General features: G+C 32.4%; 2 protein-coding genes and 1 non-coding gene across 5 annotated transcripts; 2 read left to right on the top strand and 1 right to left on the bottom strand.

The window, feature by feature from the left end:
- Positions 1-1,402: 1,402 nt before the first annotated feature.
- On the top strand, positions 1,403-21,988 carry Bma-dep-1 (Uncharacterized protein; the record flags this gene model as incomplete). 3 transcript variants are annotated; one of them, XM_043078538.1, is made up of 27 exons in its annotated part: positions 1,403-1,652; positions 1,946-2,025; positions 2,136-2,347; positions 2,552-2,650; positions 3,942-4,104; positions 4,410-4,605; positions 4,791-4,933; positions 5,657-5,847; positions 6,022-6,156; positions 6,449-6,596; positions 6,992-7,216; positions 7,563-7,865; positions 8,185-8,394; positions 10,048-10,285; positions 10,575-10,771; positions 10,972-11,076; positions 11,646-11,799; positions 14,454-14,571; positions 18,131-18,255; positions 18,637-18,907; positions 19,244-19,366; positions 19,927-20,011; positions 20,116-20,283; positions 20,463-20,660; positions 20,842-21,071; positions 21,330-21,465; positions 21,623-21,988. In XM_043078538.1, 27 exons carry the CDS (start codon positions 1,403-1,405, stop codon positions 21,986-21,988), a joined length of 4,869 nt encoding a protein of 1,622 aa, XP_042934472.1. The 3 variants fall into 3 exon arrangements, with proteins under 3 accessions (XP_042934472.1, XP_042934471.1, XP_042934473.1); XM_043078537.1 differs by having other exon boundaries at positions 2,163-2,347; XM_043078539.1 differs by lacking the exons at positions 1,403-1,652; positions 1,946-2,025; positions 2,136-2,347; ... (8 more) ...; positions 7,563-7,865; positions 8,185-8,394 and having other exon boundaries at positions 10,201-10,285.
- On the top strand, positions 9,671-9,792 carry Bma-mir-5844. The gene has a single exon (XR_006228210.1). It is a non-coding gene; the product is annotated as a pre-microRNA Bma-mir-5844 (primary transcript).
- A 910-nt stretch (positions 21,989-22,898) lies between the features above and the next one.
- Positions 22,899-23,739, bottom strand: Bm1408 (Uncharacterized protein; the record flags this gene model as incomplete). Its single annotated transcript, XM_043078540.1, has 2 exons — positions 22,899-22,915; positions 23,655-23,739. The coding sequence occupies 2 exons, from the start codon at positions 23,737-23,739 to the stop codon at positions 22,899-22,901; spliced, it is 102 nt and encodes a 33-aa protein (XP_042934474.1).
- Between the last annotated feature and the right edge of the window lie 81 nt (positions 23,740-23,820).

Here is a 23,820-nt window from a genome sequence, read left to right on the forward strand (position 1 = left end):
CATTTCTAATTTATTTCACCGTATCCTTGTCTTTTTGGATTTCGCTTATATATTATTATCTCTCCATAGTCAGAAATTGTGCTTTTTAAAGTAAATTAGTTTAAACATAAAACGATTTCAAATCTCAGTGTTTGTCTACTTTTCTAAACGAGATCGTATTGTGTGTCAACAAAGAAAGTTACGGATAAAAAAAAAAATAAAATGAAAGAAGTTGTTGATGAAAAACGAAGAAATGGAGATTATATGCCAGTGATTACAAGAAATTAAGTACTATGAACATCTGTTTCAATTAAAAGTGTTTCTTCAATTTTCCTTTCAAATTTGAAACTGTGAGTCAGAAATAGAGGCTGACACGAAATATTTTGAAGTCGTTATTAGTTTTTCAAAAATAAATTATTTCAGTTTTGCTGATGAAGTATTTTTATACTGTTTCAATTTTTATGCTTTCCAAATTCAGTGGTAAAGCTGTGTATAATCAGGTCGTTATGTTTATTTTACATTATCTCGAAATTTTGAAAAAACCAGGAACAAAACTTTGTAATACTTACAGTCATATTTCATTGTTTCAAGATGAGGAGAATTTTACCTGTGCTGTTAGAAATTTTATCAGAAGCATGCAGCAAATTTGTTTAAGTTAAAATTTAACTTATAAGGATGTTAAATACTATCAAATTGGAAGTTTTATTATTCCTTCATTCTCTTCACTTGTTTCAAAGGAATTTCAGTAGCAACTTTCGTTTGTATTCTGAATTAAAATGTGACGATGTGAATATTTTTCTTTTTCCTACATTATTACTCGGCTGTCCGATAAAAATTTTCAGTGCTTTTCAAATGCGATGATAAAGTCGAACACAGCCAGAGCATGTTTATTTCACATTGCCTCAAGTTTTTTCGTGTGTCTGTTTTATGACTTTCTTATAAGATACCAAAAATTTGAATACTGTAACTGTTTAAAAATATTATTCCTCGTTTAAACTGCAGTAATAATCATGGCTTTATATTACGGACATTCTTTGGTAGAATCAATTTATTTAAACTTTGCAAAAGCTTTTAATACTTCGAAGTTTTTTTGATTTTTTTAATAAATTAATGCAGTTAGGAACTAATTGTTCCTGGCCGATATATTTTGTGATCATATAGTTCAGTCGTTTCTATTAGCCGTCAAAATTCAGAGAGTAAACTGAAGTATTTTTTAGAGTTAAATAATGGTGATTCAACATGCTTCAATGAAATTTTCGATCGAAATGATTCAGTTGAAAAAGCAAATGCCTTTGATCAACATATTTTGTTGCCATAATTGTTAATCCATCTTCTTTTATTGGATGAAATAAATCTTTTATAGTATGATCGATAACAGCGAATATTCAACGATAGCCAAGATCGTTTTTAATAAGGTCGAGATATGAAGTCCAATTTAGACTTAAGAGAAATATTTTCTGATGCCACTGGTACAATAATCGTTCATTTTACTGTCATAATTGCCCGAGCTGTCATTTATTCTGAAGTTATTAAGTTGAAAAATGTACTAAAAAAATTTCTGAAGTACTATTTTATATTGCATTTAATTGGTACAACAAATTCACAGTTCAGTTTCAACTGGGTTTCTTTCCAAAATGGTTTCGAGAACATTTCTTCAGAAGCCCCATATCAGAGTAAGATTTTTTGAGTTTTAAAGATGGCATCAACAGTTTGAAATTTCAACTTATCAATTTGTTTGATTACCAAATTTCAATTTGGTAATCAAACATGTGAAGAATAGTGTAGAAGCATTTTTTGAAAGTTTTTTATATATCAGTAGTCTGAATGTTGTTATTTATTCTTACATTGCTTTCGTAACATATTTGATTCACACTTTTTTTATTCCAAAAAGCGAAAGTAAGGACTTTAAAACCTTTAAATACCATAAGCTACCGGTTTCTCTAGTACATTTGCTCCCCGTTTTTAGAAATCTTGAACGAAGAACTTTATATTAAAACGCTGCGAGGTGATCCAAAAATTACTACTTTCGTTATCGACGATAGCGTGGTAAGAAATTTGTTTGTTTGGAATAATGAAATTTGTGAAGTTTGAACGCAATTTATAGGTAGATAGTAAAATAGATCATATTTGAAATCTAATCCAATTCTACTTTATAGCTCGCGGATAATCCAAACAAATCTCAGGTATTTCATAATTCAAAGTCCATCCGATCGAGGCAGCTTTTTCAACGTTCCTTATCAACTTTACCAGATTTTTCAATTGAAAAAAACCCAAGAGATCGTTCAACACTACTCACTGTTATTTTGCCTCGTTCTCCAACCAATTTCGGCCAATTCATCGCTAAAGTTGTTGACATTTCACCAGTCGTGTAAAAGTTTTAACTCTCATTCTTTTGCAAATCTTTAAAAAGTTTTAAAAAAGTAGAAATAAACAACATGAAAGTTATGTTAGACAATCTATTGAGATACCTGTTTGAACTTTAGGAAAATAAGACTTCCAATTCCGATTTCATTCAACTTAAAGTGGTGATGAATCGAATAATTTTAAAAAGATATAATGTTGATAATTTCAGAAATCTATCAGAACGCGATATCAATCGGACATTTTTAGCTTCGCCATCAGATTTTAAGACTATCAGCATTCATGGCCTTCATCCTGGCCATCAGTACAGGTTAAATTTTGCGGAATCTTTTCACATTTTTATTCAGAATAAAAATCAGGGCGAAAGTTTAAATCTTTTCATTTGAAATAACGCATTGAGAACAAAATGCAAATGATGTTTTTCTGGAATTCTGTTTTATTACAGTAAATATATACTAACTAGTTTCATTTACTGGCTATTTCTCTTTATTTTAATCTACTAGGAATGGTAAGAACAAATAAACAGTTTAGTCGACCAGTGATATCGACTCTCGTTTAATGAAAAATAATGTGATTTAGGGACATGAATCATCTTATTTCAAAAAACTACGATGTATATTAAGTGTATGAGAAAGGCCAAATGGATACATAAGTGCTTATAAATTGATTCAAAAAGTGCAATTAATTTCACGTAGAAGTCACTGTGATCATTTTCAGTTGATAATCGAAATGAACATAAAAGTAACTATAAACTGGAAATTTAGATTTATGATTTTTTGTAAAATTCCAAATCTTAAGAGATTTAGAAAAACAAGACTAAACATTAAATAACTGGATTGTAATTCAAGTGGAAAATTATTGTGCATAACGTGAAAATGCTTCCTCATTTTACCTTTAACGTGAAACCACAATGATATATATATGTGTGTTTCCATATATATTTTACACTTTGATATCTAAAATTTGTTAAGCACATGCATAAGATATTTGAAATACTAATCGAACTTATTCGCATCATCAAGAAAGCTCTAAGCCATAGACTCAAATTTACATTTTCATTTTTTGATTATAGTTTTTGGGCAGTAAAATCGCATCTATTAAGATTTTATTATTAGTTACTGCTAAAAAAAAAATTCAAAAAATGAGATTTGATAGGCAGGTAACTTTGACAAAATCCATTTTCTGTCCTTAATTTCTTCAGCGTCACTTCTCACTTGTCATGTAATGGCTGAAGATACATATTCGTTCATCCGAAAATTTGGATCTCTTCATATGAGAGTTTGCTTGTTTGCTTGTCACGTCTTAGTTAGAAATAAAGAGATAAAGGACAAACAGTAGAAGGATTCCCCATAAATAATTTATGGGGAATTATGACTTGATTTTTACAAAAAATTAAAAATTGACATAACGAATAGTAAACCTGAAGGAACATGCAGTTTTTTTTTTTCTCTCAAAAAAGAATTGAAGATTTACTTCTTGCAATACTTTTTTGTGCACTTCATTTCAGTGATTTTGCATTTTTTTTTTCCAACAGAGAAAATTATTTAATGTAAGCGAATTTTAACTTGATTCAGAGCAAATATAATTCCATTTGATTTCAGTGTTACAGTGCTTGGTAGACGAAAAGGTGAATCGCAGCTAATTAAAGAAGAAACAGTGATAACAGATCCGGTAGCACCAGATTTCTCGTCATCTAATGCATCCGTCCTTTCTTTCCACACTAATATTACTCTACGAGCGTTGAAACCTGAAAAAGCTCTACAGGTTAGAGTTTTATTTGAATAAAAAAACAAATGATAGGTTGATAATGAATATTACAATGAATATTAAAAGATAGTAAAGAAATGACTGACAACTGTAAATGATTACAAAATGATTTTGTCGTGAGTTGTTGAAGCTTCCAGCTTTATTTCTGAATGAGTTAAAACAGAATTGTACAGAATTAAGCTTCTGATTTCTTTGAAACTCGTTAATGTTTTTTTTGTCAAGATGAATTTTGATATATGTAATAGAACCTTGTAATAGAATATTCTGAATTTGAAACAGCTCACATGTAGAATTTGTTACAGGATATCTACCAAATATCATATGTACAACTTGATCCGTTACGAAATTTTCCGAAACTTGAAGTTAATGACATTCCGGAACAAAGATATATAGAAATTTATCTTGGAAATTTGATGCCTGGACAAGATTATAATGTTTCTATTACACCACAAATAAAGGATATCGAAGGTCGACCTTGGAATGGCATCCTAACAACAAGTTCATTTTCATCACCGTTATAGCAGCTTAATTTTTTAAACATAGCAGGACTTATAGCAAAAATTTGAATTTTTAGAATTCAAACTCTATCAAAAAATGTTTTAACTGATATCCTATCTCTGTGTTTCTCCTACTGTCTTTCCTGTGTTGATCTCTTGATTCTCTTCTTCGACTTTCCTTTTTAGAACCTTATTCACCAGAAAATTTAACGGTAATAGAGCTCAATACTTCATGTTTACGTCTTTCATGGTTCTTAACATCAAGGACAGGTGCTGATTCAATTTTGATCAGTTATCGGCTTGACAATACCAACAATCCGTTGACTGAAGTAAGATTTGATCTTGGAAATTTCACTTACAAGTTTTGTGAAAGACTAGAAATTTGTCGTTTCTCAGTCATCTTACTTATTCAGCGAATAATTATCATATCATAATGTGTCGTGAAAGTTTTGAAGATTTAATTATTATTTTGGAAGAGGTTGATTTTGAGGAGATTCGTTGGATGTAGATGTAAATATGTGGGGTAACAGAGGAGTATAATAATTCCTTTATTAGCAGAAGTAATAGTACAATAACTTGAGAGTGAACTGAAGTTGAACTCTCCTCGTTTCTGGTAAAAACACACAATGCTCCTTTTCAACAAGAGTGACCTCCTTTATGTATATAGTAAGCAATATGCGTAAACAAAGTATGTGATTTACAATAAGAGGTTAACCTATCGGTCTAACAAAGAGCTGTTGACCTAGGTTACAATCAAATCTGTTTACTAGTTGACTAGCCGCAAAGGACGTCAGTTAAGCAAAAATTGTTAACCTAGTAGTTTCAAGAATAATTTACATTTAGTAGCGACACAACAATGAGTCAACTAAATGAGAATCTGATACCGTCTAAATAGTATATAAAAGATTTATAGTCTAAACATAAGACTTGAAACAAAGGATTCAATGCGAAATTTCATATTAATATATTTCTTACTCATATTTTCAACTCTCATATAGTAATTTTTTGCGATAAAATTTGCGACGTAATAATCCTTTCAATAGTAATTTTAGGTCACAGTACGAAGTAACCAAAGATCTGTCGACATATGCAATGGTTTACAACTTGGACGAACGTACATATTCATTGCAAAAACGAAGAAAAACAGTGAAACATCAGATGATATCAAGCTGCTTTATACGGTGAAACCAAAGGCACCTGAAAATTTGAAAATTTTAACAGATTATGAGAAGCGGAAATTCAGGTGCCGCTTGTTCTTTTATTTTTCGGGTAGTTTTTAATAAAGATTTGATCTACTAGAGCTTATAAGGCCTTTGTAAGTGAAAAGGTAAGTTTTGAAAAAGACATCAAAGCTTATGTAGCTAAAATTTATAGATATAAATTGTAACAGACCTTTTGCTGACCAGATTTTCTTTAGACTGGTTATGGATATAGCGTCAGAATCTGAAAGTTATGTAGAAAAATGTTTCGTCAGTTTGGTAAACGAAAAATTAAATGTCATTGAAAAATTATCAAGCGTTGACAGTACAAACAGCACCTCAGCTGCCAGAGAGTAAGTTCATCCAAGTAATGAAGTCGTTATACAGCTATATGAACTGGTTAATGAGTTATTTCAGAAACTTTTTGCCGAATACGTATATTGCTTATAAAGTATTTAAATTCGACTTGATAATGATTATTAGTTTTATCACTGTAAGTAGCCATTATATTAGTGCTTCACGATAAGAAATCTACTGATTTCCGCACAACATGATTGTTTTCACCGAAGCAATATGCTTATTTTAACGTTTCTGTTTATTTTGAATTTTTTTTAAAAAATATTATTTGATGGAAGTTGGATTTAGATGTTCAATCTATGTAGATCTACATCCCGGTCAACGTTATGAAGTTTCTGCAAAAACAATTAGCGAGAACGCATCGAGTAATATTATCTCTAAAAGTTTTGCCTTACAACCAGCTTTTGATATGGAAACCTTTGGATTACAGCTGTCAGTGAGTGATAATTTTCATGAACTAAACTAAGTAAAGGATTCATTTCTCCAAATTAAACTTTTCCAAAAGTGCATATCTGCATACAGCTATTCTAGAAACTTGCTCATCAATAATGGCTAATTAGTAATGATTAATGGACAAGTTTTAAAATACGTACAAAACCATGCATATTATGAACCGTTCTAAAATCTTCATTTGTCGCGATCTATTGCATAATCTGTATCATTGGTATTTTGATCTGATTAAGATGAAAAATTACAAAAATTAAGAAATGAGTCCAATTTCTACGCAAATTAAAAATGTGAAAATAAATTTGATGCTGTCCATAATTAGTATTATTACTTCTTTTCTTCAGTATGAAAAAGAACTTATAAATAACTGAATTAAAAGTTAAGGAATCCGATGGAACTTTGATGCTAAAATGGCCCGTAGCCGAGATGGCTCAAGCACGACTGGATGACGTTTGGGAAAATATTGTTGGTCCAGATAGCACGTTACATCTACGCGTCGATCCGCTGAGCAAGTCGATGTGGCATGAACAGTCAAAACGCTTTGAACGAAGACAATATGAACGTGATCCTTTGACTATTCCAAAGCTTAGACGTGGTGCTTGTTATAGGGTAAGATGTAAGATGAACCACTTTTGTCAAAAGTCCATTATTATGAAGTATATATGTACCATAAATACTCTGTAAGTACATAGTGTTCATTTGTAAGTAACATTTTGATAAGCAATGATGACAATCGAATAGAATTATATGCATGATGAAAATTAGTGAAATATATGGGCAAAGAAGAATGAGCTTTTCACTGCACCTAACTGCTGATATATACAGAAGTTCGCTAAAGAGAAGGGCCTCCCACTGATCAATTTTTGATAACTTAGAATTTTTTCATCTTCAAAATTTAGCTAATTATTTGCGATATCTGTCCAATTATTTAATCTTCTGTTTAACTTCAATTCAGGTGCAAATTTATACAGTAACAAAAAGCGGCATTGCTAGTGCACAGAAATTTGAAGAATTTCTTCGGATCAGTGCACCAAAAGTCAATATAACGACAAAAGAAATAGCGAAAAGCACAGCTTCTTTTCGAGTAATTCTCGAATCACCTGTTATTTTCGATCCTCCGGAGTGCAATTTACATATCGTAGTACTAGATATGCGAAATATAACCATTTATGACCGCACTACACCTCTGACACCAGAAATATCACCCGTTGTTTTAGAAGGGCTACGGCCTTATCACCGTTATATTATTAGATCCCAGGTGCATTTTTCAATCTTTCTCAAAACATCAACCTCTATAGGACCACAAGTTTTTGAAGTAATTCTAACTTGTTAAACTTGACTGAAAACTGTCAGGTTTCGTATACTTTTCTCATTCTTTGCATAGTCAAATGGCTATTATTACAGTGATCAGTGTTCACAATTTTCAAACATTTGTCACATATGCCTTTGACACACAATAAATGTTTTTTTTTGAATTAATTAAAACATTTTCTTCGAGTTAATCAAATTGTAAAATGCAAATATAAATTCAAATTTCAGATATTTCACATTATTGGCAAAGATTAAATTTGTTTTAGGTCATCTGTGGTAAAGTAAATGATATGAATTGTTTGCCAAAACTTCGGGCAATGGAACCAATCTTTTTCGAAACACGGCAAGATCGACCAGGACCAGTACGAAGTCTGATGGTGCGCATATTGAATCCGTACAGTGTACAATTATTTTGGCTACCGCCATCTTTGCCAAATGGCATTATTACACATTATATTATTGGCATACATTCTGTGGTTTGTTTCTTTTTCAATTGATTTTTAGTTTTTTTTTTTTTTTTTAATTGATTGTAATTTACTGAAATAGATCCCTGATGTTGGTAGTATGCAAATAATTTCTTGCAGACTAAACAATTTATGAGTTACAATTAGTTTAAGTGGGAAAGTGAGAATAGACGAGTTGAAGTTCTGAGAGTCTATTTCTACAAAATATAATTAGACGCTGTAAATATGGACTATTCATCCAGATGAAAGAAAAAAAGACAATTATGGCATAAAGTTAAACTATGAAAAACTTTCTGAACCGATGATATAGAATAACGGTAACAGTATTTTTTTGAAAAAAAAAAAAAAAAAAACTCGAATTTCACCTTCATAAAATATTTGTTATAAAACAGTGTGTATTGACGAATGGATGATTGGTTTTAGATTTTAAAGAAAATTGCAAATTGATAATATTTGTGCGAAGTCATAGCTTATTTACCGCTACTTTCCTTTTTTTTTTTAATTTTAGGTGAAAATTTAGCAAAATTATTTGGCAGTAAATGGTTAAGGAAGAAAACACATCTTTTACTAAAAAAAATAAAATAAAACCTTATGATTTGACCTAGAAAACAGGTTCTCCTCCATGTACTCAACCACTGTTCATAGTTATGAATTTTTATTTGAAATTCCGGACAAAAGAAGGGAAGAGATTCTCACTATTTCCTTGTTCCTTTCTTTTGTATCTTTTTTCTTCCTTCCTTCTTCGCTCCCTTTCCATCATCTTTAATTCTTTTTCTTTTTTTACCGATGATATCTTTCGTCCACTATGCCCCACTCATTTTTTTCTACTATTACGTAATGCCTCGAGATATTGGAATTTTTCGTCGCGACATGAAACTGTCAAGCAGTTCATTTTGCAATTTTTAAACTTCAAGTATTGCCGTTCTAGAATCAGTGTGCCTCTTTGAGTAATTACAATTAAATTACTCAGTTGCATTCCCTCCCCTTATTCTCATGATCACTATATTGCTATTTGCTTTATTAATTTAATCAGCACATGCAATCTTTTTGTTTCCTCTCCGTGCACTTTTTCGGTGAACTTTACATTTGCGCTTCTGTCGTACTGATGCTACCACAACACAAGGTCGTTGAACGGGTTTAACCTGCCTCGACGAAATATTTTTTGAAAATTATTCCCATTTTGCATCAATTTTAAAAGCACTTCAACATCCTTAATCAGTTTCAGGTTACTAGTAAACACTTTTTGTGACACGTGAGTCGTCTGACTCTTGCAGCTTAGAGTTGAATTGGAACTTCCCCTGTCTTTCTTGCTTTTTGTTATTGTAGTTGCTATAGACGAATGCGTTACATGAAAGGTCTATTGTAACGACTTTATTTGATAGCAACCACGATACAAATCTAAACGGAGAATATGCTTATGAAGTTCGTAGCATTAGCCTGCGAATATGAGATGAGAATAAATTGGTGGGAGTGATTACTTCAAGAACTTGCAATAAGTGCATGATTACATTGAGTGAAGAGCTATTAGATGCTCTCCACTCCTTATATAGTAAGAGATGGGTTTCAGTATTGTCAGTTTCTCAAAGAATGACTATTAAATTAGAAAACCTTTACAATATTTCGGATTGCATATGAGCAATTATTATATATTTACGTTATAAATAGGAGGATGATCGAGAAGGTGACTGGTCAGTGAGTGTTGGTGCTGCAGTGAATTCTCCACCGCTGTCTTTTTATGACAGCAATACTAAAACTAACAATAAACAACAACCGATCGAAGCAGTTGTGGATAATTTAGTTGGTGGCTTAAGATATCGGATGGATGTTCGAGCTGTTACGGAAGCTGGTGAAGGTGATTATAGTGCTGCATCTGATACTGTACACGTCGAAATGCCCATTTTACGTTCGTTTTCTCCTTTTATTTATTGTTACTTTTTCAAACTATTTGAATTTGATCTAATAGTTCCATCTTTTTTTTTTCTGAATTTGACTTAATAATTTCATAGCAACTGTATTCTTAATCATAAGTAATCGTGCAATCACCTTAAGGATTATATCAGATACATTATAGTTGTCACGGTGAAGATTTTTAGTGTTTGAAATCGAAAATTTTTATGTTTCTCCACTATTTTGTTGCAGAATTTCTAAACTAAATTCCTTTTGCATTCCTAAATAGGAATGAAATATTTCAGCTCCGCCACGTCCTTCATCACGCATTGAAATAGTGTACAACACAATTCATAGCACAGATATGGGAATACGTTATAGCACATCGATGTTCAATACAAAACATGGATATCTAAAGAAATCTGCTCTAATTGTTGCTGAAGTTAACAATAACAATGAAAATACAATCAACTCTATCACAGACAGTCAAAACAAAACATTTGTAAGATTTTAGTTGTTTAGATGTGCACTTCATAAGTTATTTACTCACTTGTTTACTTGTTTATTTGTTTCTCGTTTACCAGTTTGTTGAACTGGAATGTTTTGTCTTGGAGAACTACTTAATGTAAGCCAGATATTTACACTTTTGCTGACTAAAATTGTCAGCCTAATATGTTTCAAATTTAATTCAACTATTTTTAGACATGGGGTCAAGCACAACAGTTCGATTTATGGCCAGCATACATTGCGGTTGAAACAGCGATCGAACCACTCCGAAAATTTATTCCACCACATTTTGTTTCTGAAGTACGACATGAATATGTTTTTTTACAAACAAATTGTATTGAAATAAATGGGTAGCTGACTACTTTTATTCTCTATACTAATTTTAATTTTGTGAATCCAAATTTCGAACTTTCCACATAAATATGCTTATTTTCCCCCTGTGTGAAGCTGTTTCACTGTCCTTCGATTTTTGTCCTGAACGTTTGGCATAATCATTGTCACTAATTCGTTTATAAGCGTTTGTTGATGGTAATATATGACACTCAATAATATTTTATTAAATGTCATATGTTAACCTTCTCCTTAACTTATCAGTTTCTTTTTTTTTTTCACCTGTCTGGAAATACCATAGGATGTGCTATGCAGTTATTATTTCCAGGAAGCACTCAATTGAGATTGCTGATTTACTTTGGTTGAACAAATTTAATCGCAAAAAAGAAGCCTAATTAGGTCAATAGAGAAATTTAGAACGATTGTGCTCAGTGTATGTTACAATCTTATAAAATCAGAAAGCTTGTTCATTCTGGTACATTTATAAAATTGAACTTTTTTGTTTTCTTTAGTTTAAATTAAATCTCGAAAAGTTGCAGATAATAGGTGCGGACGGCACATGTAATGATATCGAAGTTGATACCATTTGTAATGGACCACTGAAGCCAGCAACGTCGTATCGTTTTAAATTACGGCTGTACACATCACCAGATATGTGGACTGATTCAGAATATTCCGAAATCGCTACTACAAGTTGGTTTATTCATTGTTTTTAGAAATATTTTAGTAGAAGTGTCGGAGTTCCTTGAAAAACAAAGAGTCACCGACAAATCTCTTCAGTACTCTATTTTTACTTTTACGCTATTATGCCACTAGTATGCGTTAGTTTCCTGCAGAAGCACTATAATGCTTTAACGGTTTTTTCACTATTTGAATGAGTGATTTTTAAACTTTTAAGTGATCATATAATTGATAGACAAATCTTGATAGTTAATAGATATTTCGCTTGATTTAATTTCGATGATATTACTGTTAAAATGAGTCTAGGATTTCTAGCGAAGCCGTAAAAAGTTCTATGATTTTAACATTTTGGAACTTTTTGTGAATCAGTATGATTGATTTAAAGAAGGTTTGATTCAAAAATGCAAATTCTGGTTTATATCCGATCGATTATATTTATGTATGTTCCATTGCTGACATATGAAGAAACAATGAAACTGTGCTTATTGTATCTTCTAAGTGGCAAAAGTTGTCGTGAAAGAATTTAAAGATTTAAAAATATTGTTTTTTGGGAGACGTTGTTGATTTCGGACAGAGGAATAGAATATATTCCTTTATTAGCAGAAATAATAATACAATAATTTGATAGAGACGAATCGTAGTTGTATCACAAACTTGTCGAGAGCGAATCCGTCGTTCCCTTTACCAAACTTGTTGAGAGGCGAAAAATCGTTGAGTTATCTTTGTTCTTAGATCAAACAAACAATGCTTTCCTTTTTGGCGCTTGGTGAAAATAATGCCGCCTTATTGGTGATACAAAATAATGGCGCCTTATTAGTGATCTCCTTATGGCAAGCAATATGAATGAACAAAATATATGTAGATAAAAAGTATTATATGATAGCCCTGCTAAAGAGTAATCGGTCTTAAGACAAAGGGTTCAAGATATAAACATTACTTGTAAAATTCATATAACGTATATCTTACTCTCATATAGTAGTGTTTCGCCACATAAAATTCGCGACAAAAATTAAATGGAAAAAGAAATTCATTGATAAAAGAGGAACACTATGGTTATTAGTGAGAATAATAGTATGACTGGAAAGAGGGAAACAATGGGAATTAAATAATTTCCTGCTTAATTAGCTATTGTGTTTTATGTTTCCTGTTAATATTGCTAGATGATTGCACCTAATGATTTGTCCTTCACAGTCACTTGAAGTTTCTCAAATATTCCAAAAAATAGTGTGAATGGGTTTCCTCTCACTTTCTTTAATTTTGTTTATCAGATCAAGCGACTGTTCTCCTTTCTGTTTGATAATTAACTTCAGTTCATTTCTTCTACTCTTATGCTCTTTCTCCGATTGTATCTCTTCCAAAGCTATGTTTGTTTAAAAATTGGATGAGAAACTGTGTCTCTGTGTATGTATGTGTGTTTAAACACAACTATGTACTTTCGTCACAACGCTATTCCCGAGACACCTGAAATCGTAGATGAAGCATGTTGTAGTCTGAGAATATGATGTAATTGTTTAGCTCCGCAAAAACATCATTATTTCAATATGTAATTTATACCTTAAACGTGCATATGCTATTTCACTGAATCAAATAATTTAGCGTGTTGATTTATTTTTATGGATTAATTCATCTTTTTCTTGTCTTTCTTAAGCATAGCATTTTCACCATATTCTTTTACCCAATAATAATTGTGCACTATCCATTCCTTACGCTATGAAACATTTTGAAATGTAAAATGAAAACTACGACTCCTCTTGAGTTTCTCGGTCATGTAAATTTGGTATAACTAATTATTTGTTGTGTTTTATACTGTTAATTTGTTTGTTTATTTGCTTGGGAAAAGTCGATGAAATAACTTTTTTTGTGCAACCAACACTGTTGCACAAAAAAAAAGTTATCTTCTTTTTCCTCACATTCATTTGTGTTTTTTAGTTCCATCAAACTTATAAATGATCCACTACTCACAAAAAACTTTTCATATACTATTGCTTCTTAATTGTTCTTTCTTTTGTTCCAGTAAAATGGCTGGTTGGTAGGATTTCGAAACATTAAAGTAAATGACAAGTTGTTTTTCGGTGCCTATAAATTATTGATTAACCCTAGACAAACTAAGCTAATAATTGAAGAGGAAAGCTTATTCATCTTATAGGTTATTTCTAGGATTTCGATTGGGCACTTATTCAATCATCTGATCTTTCAGTATGTGTGTGTGTGTCTGTGTATGTATGTATGTATGTATATGTATGGCGGTTGTTCGCCATTTGCTTAATCCAGATATTCCTCGAAACAGCTGTTAGTAAGAATTTGGTTGTGGACTAGAAAGGTTTCTCATTAAATGGTAAGCTACGTTCACACCACATGTTGTTGGCCTTTGCTTTTTCTTCTCCTGAGTCTTTAAAGATTTATAAAAACTAGTATGGAGCACAGAAGGTGCTAGCCAATATTTATCTCTCCCTAGGTCAAAATACTTCCTTCCACTTGTATTCTAAAATGTTACCATTATCATCATTTTGTTCCCATTATAAAATTCGCTTTAACGAATTCTGTGCAACATTTTCTATGTTCGCTTATTTATCACTATTGGGAGTACTTTCAATTTAAATATATTGTATCTTCAGATTTATCTACAAGATTAGAATGGAAAGCATAATGTTTTTTTTTATTTGCAGAAGCCTCGCCGACATTGTTTACATTGGGTAGTGTGACGACAGTGCTGTTACTTCTTCTGGTTGTTGGTATTGCTTCTTTAACTACATTTTTCGCTTGGAAAAAACGCAGGAAGTCTTGGTAAGTTACTCATTTAACTGTATCATTTATAAATATAAGATTAAAACAGACTAGTTTCCTTTTATTTCTCCGCTTTCTAAATTACATTTCTTCCCTAATCACAATTCCTTTTCATTTTTCCTTTGCGGTCAGTTTGTTTTTCTATCATTCAGATGCACAGTAATCCTTCAGTTATCATTTCTAGAGAACAGTGATACTGGTCTTCTAACATTGCATTTAAAAGTGATCGAGGAAATTTTTTTTAATTCTGAATTGCATAAAAAGAAACGATTTGTTATGGTTTTTGGATACTTTAAAAAATTTGTATGATGGATGATATTAAGCTTTTCATATAAATGATATGTCTGTTATACGAGGACCAGCAGTTGAAAATAATTTGGTTTCGATCCTTTCACTTTGTAATTTGTCATTTCAGCTGTTGTTGCGAATGCAAAAAGGGCAAAGTGCACACATCCTAAAATATACAAAATTTATCGATGTTCTCTATCATAGTGCAGATGCAATTACTATAATTAGCATTTACTAACAATTACTAGTAATCATGAAACGGTATTAGTGAAAAAACCTAAGTCTATTTGTTATCTTTTCTTATGTAGTTTATCAGTAGTCATTCATAGAGGTGTGGTTTGCAGAGAAACTTACAAGTCTAAACTATCTGAAAATTACGATTCAATCTTAGTTCCATTCTACGTTAGGCGGAATTTTCACGGTAATATCATAATGAGTATTTCGTTTTTTGAAGGTGGTCTCTTATTCCTTTTCTTTTCTGTATTCTACATTCTGTCTCAAATAACATGAAGCTTAAACAAAAATTCTTGCCGAAGGGAAGTAATGGGAAAAAGTAACAATTAACTATTTCTTTCTTAAGCAAGTATATATTTATCCCTGCGAAACTCATGTGTGCCATTTGTGGTCAAGTAAGCAACATGAAATCCCTTCTCTTTTATGACTTACTTCCAGAAAATAGTGCTTCTGTTTCTACCAAATTCCCCTGCTGTCTAAGTATCGTGCAGAGAAATATTGAAACCAGGCGCAATGATCACTGTTACAGCACAACAGCAATCAAGGATCATAGCTTGTATCATTCCTCAAACTGATTCAAATGATGTAATCTAAGCTATTCGAATAACTGAGTTTAAATGAAGGATAAAATAATTAGAAGCTGTTTGCTAATGGTGGATGCAAATGAAGGAGCTCGATTGCGAGTTTATGGATTCCATACTATCACATGCGCTCCATGGAACTTTCAATTAATCATGTAATGATACTAATAAAAACTAACTTGGGAATTCTTATGTGAGAAGCAGGTCAGAGCACAGCAGATGTTGCCTCATGTTAAGATTAATTGTTCAGGTGATGCGAGGTGGTTACTTTCCTGCGCGTGACACTACTTGCATAGCATATTAAAGAAACAACATCTGCTCACCTGTCTAAAATTGTACTGCTGATACAGCTAAAGTTGTCATTCACTACGTTACAGCCATTCGGTAGCCATTTCCTCGTTCACTCACGTGGTGGCATACGTTTCATAGTGACATTGACGATGTGTGTGTATATGATGTGATAGCATTGCGTGCCTGTCAGGCAGATACATACACTGTGGTATAGTGCGGTCGGCCCTTTTTGCAATGTATTTTTCAGTTTGCTTCAGTGCTTGCACCGGTTTGCATTCCTTCCAATGATATTGTTTGCTTACTTCGAGGTGAGTAGGTGGATGTTTTAGATCATTGTTGAGTGTCATCGTGAAAAGACTCAGAACCAACCACTTGTCATTTTGTATCACAAGGAAATAGTTTCCGACAGTGCCCTCATATCCATAGTGTTTATCTCAATATCCTTGGCCCATTCTCATCACGGTCCTGGTTGATTTCACCTCAGCTTAACTGAAGTCATTTCTTTACACTCTCTACACTAACATTCAGATAATCCTTGTTTTTGTTCTATTGTTATTGTTGCAACAGTTACTACAAGTTACCAATCCTTTTGGTAAGTTCTGATCATCCCTGATTCGCATATTCTTTTCCCGGGGTTTACGAAATCTTTCTACAGAATTACTGTGTTTCCATGTTAACATTCTGGCTAATGAGGGTCTAATGAAAGCATTCAAGCCTAAGGCCTTGGAAACTATATGAAACTGGCATTCAGTGAAGTCACTGGCCATCACTAGTTGTTGTTTAATGTAATTAAAATTTAGCTAGTATGTTGTAGTTTTTCTATGACAATGTCTTGCAGCTTAGAAGCGTCTTTTGGTAATGAATTTCCATGAGAATCCATGAAAAAAAAAAGAAGCACAGCTGTAGTTAGAATTCCGATCAATAATATTAGCATAGAGCATATACTTCTTCTGAATACAGCGTATACACTTCACTAAATTTAACTGTTATGAACTGCCCTCCAAAACAGGCAAAATCAGTTACCCACTGGTTTAGAGAGTATTTCTTGATAATTTACGATATGTCAAATTTGAGAGTCGCCAGAATAATGTTTACGTAAAGACAAAGTTTTGAGCAATAAAGTTACTAGTTCTTATACATGTTCGAAATTATTTTCTAGTTTTTTTAATGACATTGTAACAAATTGAACCAGTTGGTTGTCGGGATTAGTTGCAGAATGCTGCTTTTGAACTGTTTAAATTGTAAATACTTTAATTTCTGAATTTTAAAAAGATTTCTTTGCCTGGATTCTCCGTATGTATGTTTCCGTTAATACCGCTTACTTTACCTCATTTCTAGGTACTTTCAAAGTCAAGATATCTCGAGTTCTGAAAATTATTGTACACAGGAAACAGTGTACGTGTTAGATTTCATTTAAGAAAACTCAAAATTTTAGGTCTTCAAAAATTTCATAAAATTTGAGGTTTTGCTTTGCTCTTAATATAACTTTTTTGTTGATTCTCTAATTGAATGTGTGTATGTACTGCACATATGAATTTTTCAACAAGTGGAAGTGGAGCAAATTTTTATCTTCCAAGAGGAAAACTATTTCGCAATAAAATTTTCATTTATCGTTTAGTAGAAAACTTATGACCTCATTTGATGCGTTGTGCATTCAATAAACATCAAAAGTGCTTTAGTTTTTGCCAATTCTGAGCAGAAATGAAGTTGCTGAAGCATTCTTAACAAACTTTTGATACGTCTCCATGGTGCATTGCAAAATGGACTAAATGAATATACTTTTGTTAGATGGGAATGGGTTAGCAGTTAACTTGACAAATATGCGTAGTAAGTATGCGGGGATGATTTTATTGAAGGATTGGGTTCATGAATTCAGTAGCAGATAAGCTAATATATGTTGTATTTGATATGGTGAGGCTATAGAATCACTAAACAATGATGCTACCTTATCTATATTTCTCGTTTTACATTTTTGTTCTCTGTGCTAAATTTATTACATAAAAAGCAGATTGTAATAATTACAAGTTCTCACACCGTTAGATTCCATATTTGCACTCTGCTTAAAGTGTAGTATTCCACTTATACCATCGGAACATATCCTTTATGTACTAAGAACAAGTTAATATTAACATTACGTTATATATTGCTTATTGTGCTTATTTCAGCCCTCGAATATACGGCAGTCAGCAGCATCCGTATACTTATTCACAACAGTTTATCGGAGAAAGAGAAGATAGGGAAGTAACGCGAATCGGAATTGGCGTTTTAAGACCAAATTTTACTTACTCGAGTAATGTTTTTTCCGTTTTTATGCTCATTGCTGTTACTTGGAAGATATTTTTTTCATTTTGCTCTTACTGTAGAATTTTATTTTTAAATTCTGTTCTTTAAATTTGATTTCAGCATTTATTTTTACCTTCGTCTTCGGATTTTGATTTGACGATTAAATCAAAATAGTTTTATTTAACACAGTTTTGATGTTGATCTTAAAACATTGTCTTCAGGAGCATTTATGTTATTATGCTTTAAAAATTAGATTATTAAGGCTAATAAAATCAGTCTTCCTTAGTTCATTATACAATAGCAGCTTAGAGTAGCAATGAGACATCGTTAGGAGCAGTTATAGAGGAAATGCTAATTTGACTAATGGTCAGCTAATTGTTCATTGCAGCATCTTCCAATCAGCATAAACAAGAGCAGAATACTACTGGTGACGGCGAAGTTTTCTCGCACTGGGTAGTTCTCAAGATGATAATGGCCGAACGAGCAGCTCAATGTTTAGCAAAACTCGGTTTGAACACTGCCACAACCACAGCTACTTCTACAAATATTCTGCATCCGCAGACAAGTCAACCTCAAAATATCATTACTACAACGGATTCAACCGCGATGGTTTCTGCAAAACCGAATGATTTGGTAACCACATCCGGACATCATCGAAGGTCTTATTGGATGTTGTTTCTGTTTGACAACAAAATCAATTTAAAAATCTAATAATGTTTGCTCTTCTTATTTGAATATTTTTGGATGCATCCTGAATAAATATCCAGTTTTCAAGTTAGGATTTGGGGTTTTCTTGTTTTCAGCAGATGCAGTTTATCTCATAAATAGAAAATAATCGTCCGGATTTGCGTTACACTTCAGTTAAGGAATCATCGAAGGAGTTTATAATTTTAAGTGTTGAAAAATCGGGGAAAGAGAATTTCAGTAAAACAGCAAAGTGTCAAACCATAGTGTATTAACTATGAACTAAAGCCAATAAATGTCGATAATTTTAGATCTCGTAGTTTACGCGAACGCACGGGTGTTGATCAGCGTCTGGAGCGGTTGCCTAGTGGACCGGTAACATTACAGAAATTTACACCACATACAGTCATTTCAGGAAGCAATATTGATAAAAGGTTTCTTTTTATTATTTAATAAAAATTATTTAATTTTGCGAGTACTACTTATTTGTATAATTATTCTACTGTGTGTTCTGTTTTTTTTTTTTTATATATTAGATAATGAAAAAAATCTTAAAAATATTTTGCTTCTTTTAATCGAGTATTTACGCTTTTGGCGAAGTCAAGACTATCTCCAATAAGTCGTTGAAAATCGAAGCGATGAGGACTTAAATAGATTGGAGAGAAGCATAGCTCTTATAAAAAAGGGTAAAAAAATGCAGCATAGCTCTTATAAAAAAGGCGAAGTAGTGCTTTTAAAGAAAGGACTAATTAATTCTTAAAGTAAGCAGTGGGTATTCGTTTATCATCTTTTATTTTTGTTTTTTCATTTTCTTCCAATGAAATATCATATTTCAGAGCTCCATGGTCTGTTTTATCCATCAGTTTAAAAGTTCAAACTGTCTAGTCCATCGTCAAGCGTTTACTACTATGTGTTACAAAAAATTAATTATGTTGGTTCATGTTTTGAGTTATGATTTAACATTACTTCTTCACTAGGAAATAAATATTTTCAGTAGACCGGTACTTGTCAATAATTTCGCTGAACATGTGCGACTGATGTCAGCTGATTCTGATTTTCGATTTTCTGAAGAATACGAAGTATGTTTTTGCACTAAAATCTATTTTTAATTAAGAGTGTATACTTGTGTTCTTTAAAACATTACAAATTTTAAGCAGGTACTTCCGAAATGCCTAGTTTTCAGGATCTCAAAGTGGTGGGACATGGACAAACATGTATAGCAGCGGACTTAACAGTGAACCGAGCAAAAAATCGTTTCACCAACATATTACCATACGACCATTCTCGTGTAAAGCTCATACCAATTGATGATGACGATGGCTCAGATTACGTTAATGCTTCTTACATTTCTGTTAGTTGATACATTCTCATCAAAAGTGTTTCAAGCTTCTAAAACTATTGTCAGAAGATCCTTTAGAATGCTTCTTTGTCGTAAACAGATTGCATAGAAAAAGTGATCGTTTTATGACAGTTTACAGCAATAAGCATTTTAAGCAGAACGAGAGTTGAAATATAAATGCATTTTTACAGGGTTTCAATTCACGTCGTGAATTTATCGCAGCACAAGGACCTCTTCCTTCGACGCGTGATCATTTTTGGCGAGTTGTTTGGGAACAACATTGTCCGGCAATAATTGCTCTAACAAAATGTGTCGAGAAAGGACGTGATAAATGTCATCAATACTGGCCTGATAATGACCAGCTCAGCGTTCTTTATGCTGACATTGAGGTTTGTCTGTGATCTATTACAAAGATGCTGCATATCTAAGACGAATTATTCAAAAACTGCTTTTCATCTATGGTATGATTTCGCGCAAAACACACCTTTCCTTAATTGTAAATCTCTTGTTCAAAAGTTGTTATTTAATTATATGATCTTATTTCTTGGGTGTATGAGTTTATGTTTTCAGGTGACATTAATGAACGAAACGGTATATAAGGAGTTCACAGTACGTGAACTTAGATTAACAAATATCAGTGAACCAGTCGCACCTTCTCGAACGGTAAAACATTTGCATTATATGGCATGGCCTGATTTTGGTGTTCCTGAATATGCTGCTGGTTTAGTGCGTTTTGTTCGTCTTTTCCGAACTCGACTGCCACCCTCACCTAGCAACAAACCAACCGTTGTTCACTGCAGGTTTGATATTTGTTGTTGTGTCAGAAATTAACCACGAACTTAATATCAATTATGAATAGTATTTAAGTTATATATATGTTTTTTTTTTCCTAAAGGAGATAAAACCTATTATTTGATACTGTTGATCATTGCTCACCAAAAAAACTTTACCAAATATATCTTTACCACTGCTGTTTATCTCGGCCAGATAAATAAGTGGGTGAATATAAACGTTAAATTTAGTGGAATTCTATAATTAAAATACGGAAGTAATTGCAGTGCTGGCGTCGGTCGAAGTGGTACATTTATAGCTCTTGATCGCTTGATGCAGTGTGCTGCGAAAAATTTACCGCTCGATGTTTTTGGCATCGTTTATGAGATGAGGCTTGATCGTTGTCATATGGTGCAAAATGAGGTAGCATTTTTCTATTTTTGTTTTCCCTGTCTATCTTCTATGATAATATTTAAACACTGTCTACAATACACTCATTTTTAAATGGTTTTTGAAAAAATGAGTGTGTTCAATTTCTTAAAACTTGTTAATTATTCCTTAAGCGGAACTTCATTTTCAGCAGCAATACATATTCATCCATCATTGCTTGCTCTATGTTTTGGAAACGCAATATGACATGACTACAAATTTGATAGGTAATAGTCTGTCGCAAGTTGGAAGTAACCAAGGAACTACAACTTTTCTCAGTGATAACGTTGTTATCGACTTTCCAAACAGTATCACCAGTAACGACGTTGGGAACAACCTAAGTGCAGGGATCACAGAAAATGACATTCAAATAATAAGCAGTAATGGGAGCACCACATTTATTGGAACTGGACTTCAACATCAACCAGATACCACATGGATTACCCCTCCTCGTGTCGAAGTACATCTGAATCCAGCATTCGATGATGATGAAGGTATTGCTGAATCTGGCTTGTAATGGCTTTCTAACATTTTGTATTATATTATCTATGAAATACCTGGATGGAACCTCTATATTGGAACTGAGACGTCATATGTTTTTGATGAATTCGTCATCATGTATTTTTAATGGATTCAGGTCTTATATTTTTTGGATAGCTGGAGATGCAGTCCTGACTTCCTGGACACAATGTTCTAATGTGTTTATTTTACTTTCTGCAAGGCCTGATTTTTTCATAAGTTTTTTCAAATATTCAAAGTATCACTGAGATTAAATGTTAATGAATTCTTATTGCTTAGTCACATTTTAAACAAGCTACCTCATGGTTTGCAATATCCAGTGTTTCCCTGATACTTTTATGACGAAAATTTTTTTTTCATCCTTGGAAATTTGAAAATATATCGAAATAGTTTCTTTACGGGTTTCTCTTTCCCATGATTTTTAATGTTTTGTAAGAAGTAATGTCTCTGTGTCGTGTTTCTGTATATTGTTGTTTTGTTGCTCAATGAAATTCAAATTAAAGAATGTGATATATCTCGATATATCCATCAATTCTTCCTACTTCTAAACTGACACTTCTAAAATCATTTAAAATGATAAACATTGTTTCTAATTATCCTTCGATCACATCGTGGGATATTCTACTCAAACTTTTTTCTTTTTTATAAAATAAGGTAAAATGACTTAAAAATTGCACATCTTAGTGATGAAGTTGTCCTCAAAACAGTACCGATGATTGAACGGCCATACATCGCAACTAAGTTCGTATAATTTATCTATTCCTTAAATCTAAAGTGAGAATTTTATTCCATTAATGTACAAATGACCGGGAGCGAAATTAGAACAATTTGCTTGAACATGAATATGATGAGTGCTACTCTGACTAACACTGTCGTTAACAAATATTTTGAAGTCTAATATACAACCATTATCCTGATATGAATCCTGAAAAAAAGAAAGACTTGTTATGGCGATGAATTTTTGTCGAAAATGGGAGTCGGAGTTGATATTCCTTAAAACTGGAACATGTTTTGAGCTTGAATGATTGATTTCTGTCGCTCGAAAGGTGACTAACATCTATTTCAACATTGCTTGAGATGATCAGTCGTGGATCAAGGCTTTAGTTTATGATCTATAGACTTTTAAGGATTCAGTAAAAATGTGGTAAAGAAGGCCTTGACACTGATCACTCTCTGAACTGTTTTATTTAATCCTTTTATTTTTCAATCGTTTTTCGTAAATTGTTAGGTAAGGATTTTGCAATTATCATTATCTGAAATTTGCTGATAAAGATTAAAAGAGCAGCACAGTAAATCACCTCAGCTAAGGAAGAATCAATTTTACTTATCAGTGCAACAATTTACTCCAAAATTACTGTTGCTGTATAGTGGCAGTATTCAAAAATCATGAAGTTTCTTGCTACCTGTCTTTCTACCTTTCAATCATTTTCTTTGTAGATCAGTCTGTCCACTAGAAAAACTCAAACAAGCATGCAAACAAGTGTTGATTGTTAAGGAATTTAGAATAATAAAAATTGAAATCTGAAAGTTAGTCAACATTTCATGTCTTTCGTATGAGGATATACTTAACCAGTTCCAGTTTTATAGAAGATATGGAGTCCTGACTTAGAAAGGAGATTATGAAGATCATACGTAGGATCTCTCAACTGATAAGGTTGATTTACTTGTTGGAACTATTTCTTCAGATTTTATTGTAGGATTGGTACATTTTCGAGATGAAGTTGTGGGCAAATTGCTGCAAAAATGCATGAAATTTTAAAAGAAAAGTGGAAAGGAATTAAAATGGTGAAAAATTTTTCAATTCTATTAGAAACAGTTATTTTCATTCGT

Source organism: Brugia malayi (genome assembly GCF_000002995.4).
Source record: "Brugia malayi strain FR3 genome assembly, contig: Bm_v4_Chr2_contig_001, whole genome shotgun sequence".
Classification (NCBI taxonomy): Eukaryota; Metazoa; Nematoda; class Chromadorea; order Rhabditida; family Onchocercidae; genus Brugia; species Brugia malayi.